Source organism: Lolium rigidum, chromosome 4 (assembly GCF_022539505.1).
Source record: "Lolium rigidum isolate FL_2022 chromosome 4, APGP_CSIRO_Lrig_0.1, whole genome shotgun sequence".
Lineage (NCBI taxonomy): Eukaryota > Viridiplantae > Streptophyta > Magnoliopsida > Poales > Poaceae > Lolium > Lolium rigidum.
In genome coordinates this window covers 235,938,260-235,941,183 of record NC_061511.1, presented here as the reverse complement: position 1 = coordinate 235,941,183, position 2,924 = coordinate 235,938,260, and the positions used below count along the sequence as shown (strand labels likewise).

The window sequence follows — 2,924 nt, the reverse complement described above, 5'->3', positions numbered from 1 at the left end:
TACAAATCCTCATGAACCATTAGTATAATATTAAAAGTTAAAATATATATATATGTGTATTTACATAGCATTATGTATGAATTTCACAATTTAGTGAAGTCATAAATACTAGATTTAATTTCCACCTTGTTTCGGAAAAAATCATTGTCATTTACATATTGGTCTATACATTCAGACATATGTATTCAAATATTGGTGGATACATTGGTCTATATCAGGTGAAATGTGTGGAAGAGATGTTTATGAAATGATATGGCACACCGATATATCGTCCATACCAATAGGAAGGCTTGAGCACAATTTGCATCATTCCAATCATAAATAGAAAAGAAGTGCATTCTTATCCCTCAACTTACAAAGACTAAATATACACCCATATACACACATAAGTACAATATAATCACCAAACCTTTCAGGGATAGACCTCGATGATCGACCGGAACCCTAGAACCGGTATAATATTGTAATCGCTATACCCAGCTTCTAGGAATATCTTGCTCCACTCTTGCTCATCTCGCTCAATGCCATTGATAAACATGATGTAAAGATCGAGCAAAGCATGCACCTCTTTGTGCTTCTTGCCACTATGTCCTGCTCCGACCACTATATCAACGATTATCACCTTTCCTCCCGCCTCTCTTGGAGGGATAGCTTTCCGGCAACTCTTCAGTATTTGGACACACTTCTCATCATCCCAGTCATGAAGAACCGACTATAAAGACAAACAAGAGAGCTAGAAATAAAAATATATGTAGATTTAATACTGAACATAGTCAAATGCTTATATGATCTGCTTGAGTAGATATTATTCGTTCTTTATATTCCGTGCTCTGGCTTGTGTGTAGTGGGCGGAGCTAGAGCATTTCCAGCCTACTCATTACCGTGGCTTTATCCCTCACACCTGATATCTCCCGGTAAGTGCTAATGTGCTACTATACATGTGAATAGAGGATGTGCTCGCCTTGACGAAATAGGACGTACCTTGAGAAAGGCAGCGTTCGCCGGTGGAACGCTCTGAAACATGTCGCCGGCGACGTACTTAACGTTGGTGCCGGTGGGCGCGTTGCTAACGACGTGCTCAAGATCCAGCACGCTGCATTCCACATGCGGGAATGCCTCTGAGATGACTTGCGCCGCTGCACCGAGGCCCCCGCCGATGTCGACCAGGGAGCTCAACCCACGAAAAACGTCGCCGGCCTCCCTGACAGCGATGTCCATGATGAAGCGGCTGTCCGAGACCATGGCGCTGTTGACGAGCACGTCTAGCGCGGCGTCGTGCCCGGCCATCTCCCACAAGGCCTTGCCGTGCGTGTGCTCGAAGAAGGAGGGGTCTGGCAGCGCGTGCTGGAACCACTCGCCGATCCCGAGGAAGGGGGTGACGAGGACGGGGTTCAGCACGAAGGCCATGATGGAGGCCGAGTTCTGGGAGCCGACGAGGAGGCGGGACAGCGGTGTCAAAGCGTACAGGGGCTCGCCGCCTCCGCCGTCCGGCTGGATGGTGAAGACGCTTGATAGAGTCAGCACGCGCATGAGGCGGCGCATGCAGGAGATCTTGGAGGGGTGCAGCGTGACCCTGGCGACTATCTGGGAGAGGGTGGCGGAGCCGCCGTGGTGGTGAATGGCGTCGGCCAGACGAAGGTCTAGCGCGGACTTGATGGCCATGGACTTGATGTAGGAGAAGGAGGTTCTCCAGAGCTCGTGCTCGGCGTCAAGCAAGGCCTTGTCGGTGCTCTGATCGGTGAGCACCATGGTGTCAATGCAGCTGCTCTGGCCGGTGTGTTTTCGTAGATGCACAGAGAGAGCCAGACGTTGCCTTCTTTAAATAGATTCAAACTTGACGACCTCGATCAATCCCTCCATCCTAAATAAGGATCGTCATTCATGATAAATTTAATTTTCGAAAAGTTCTTTTTTCCGCGAAAACGCAAAAAGCTTTGCGTTTCGATTCATTGATAGAAAAGAAGTTTACATTACAAGCCTAAGACAAGGCTGGGACACCCACACACACCCAACACTCAAAACGTGATTACGACAAAAGGCCGAAATCCGTCGAGTGCTCCTCTAGGACGCTACAGTGTGAGCTCCTCCGCCAAACAGAACCCATGCCGATGAAAGTCGCAGTGCTTGTGCATCATCGAAATTACCAAGAACCTGCCAGCCGCAGCCAAGAAGCGTACCACCCGGATCCCGCGAGCCCACCCGGCTCAGCTGGGAGCATTGCTGCTCCAGGGACGCCGTCGGCGCAGCGGCTACCTCCTAGCAACCTCAACGGACGCGCAAGCGTGCAGTCTTCAGCAGCCCGCCATCAAGCACAGAGGCCAGCCCACCACTGCTCATCCAGAGGACCGCTCGCGCTGTCCGAGGAAGATCCTCGTCGCGCAAGCCACCGCGATACCCCTCAAGAGGCCGGCGCGCCACCTACATCGCAAGACACCTCCCATGCGGCCAACACAGAGAACCCCAAGGAAGAACCACTGCCCGAACTCAAGTTCCCAAGACGACGCCTCCAAGAAGGGTACGACGTCAAAGACGCCGTCGCCTCCCGATTTGGCATGCCAAATCTGAGGTTTTCACCCGGAACCTGAGACCCTGGACGAGGGAGGTGCCATAACTCCTCGATGACGCCACACAGGAAACGGCGCCCTCAGGCGTCGCCGTCACCGGCCCCGAAAGGCAGGGCTTTCGCCCGGAGAATAGTACCTCACCACCGCAAGCAGTGTCCGCCCTTCGCCTAGAGCTCACGCGCTGGCCTTTCCACTCAAAGCACTAGCCTTGCTAGGACAACCCACCGGCAGCACGTCCGGCCGCGCCGGATCGGGGGCAGCCATGCCCACAAAGGGAGGGCAAGCCGCCCGAGAGAGGCACCACCAAGCCGCAAGCGGTACATGTGCCGCCAATGGGAGGGCTCGCCGGCAGGGCTGCGC

The 2,924-nt window shown here is 52.7% G+C and overlaps 1 protein-coding gene across 2 annotated transcripts in view; it reads right to left on the bottom strand.

Annotated features, from left to right (window-relative positions):
- Positions 1 to 412: 412 nt before the first annotated feature.
- LOC124649876 (O-methyltransferase ZRP4-like) overlaps positions 413 to 2,924 on the bottom strand; it is a 7,196-nt gene continuing 4,684 nt past the window's right edge. Inside the window, exons 2-3 of one of the 2 annotated variants that reach the window (XM_047189445.1) lie at positions 982 to 1,729; positions 413 to 712 (exon numbers count right to left, since the gene is read on the bottom strand). In XM_047189445.1, the coding sequence (XP_047045401.1) occupies positions 413 to 712; positions 982 to 1,729 (1,048 nt within the window). Of the gene's footprint in view, positions 713 to 981; positions 1,750 to 2,924 lie in introns of those variants that run through there. The other variant, XM_047189446.1, reaches the window with a different exon arrangement.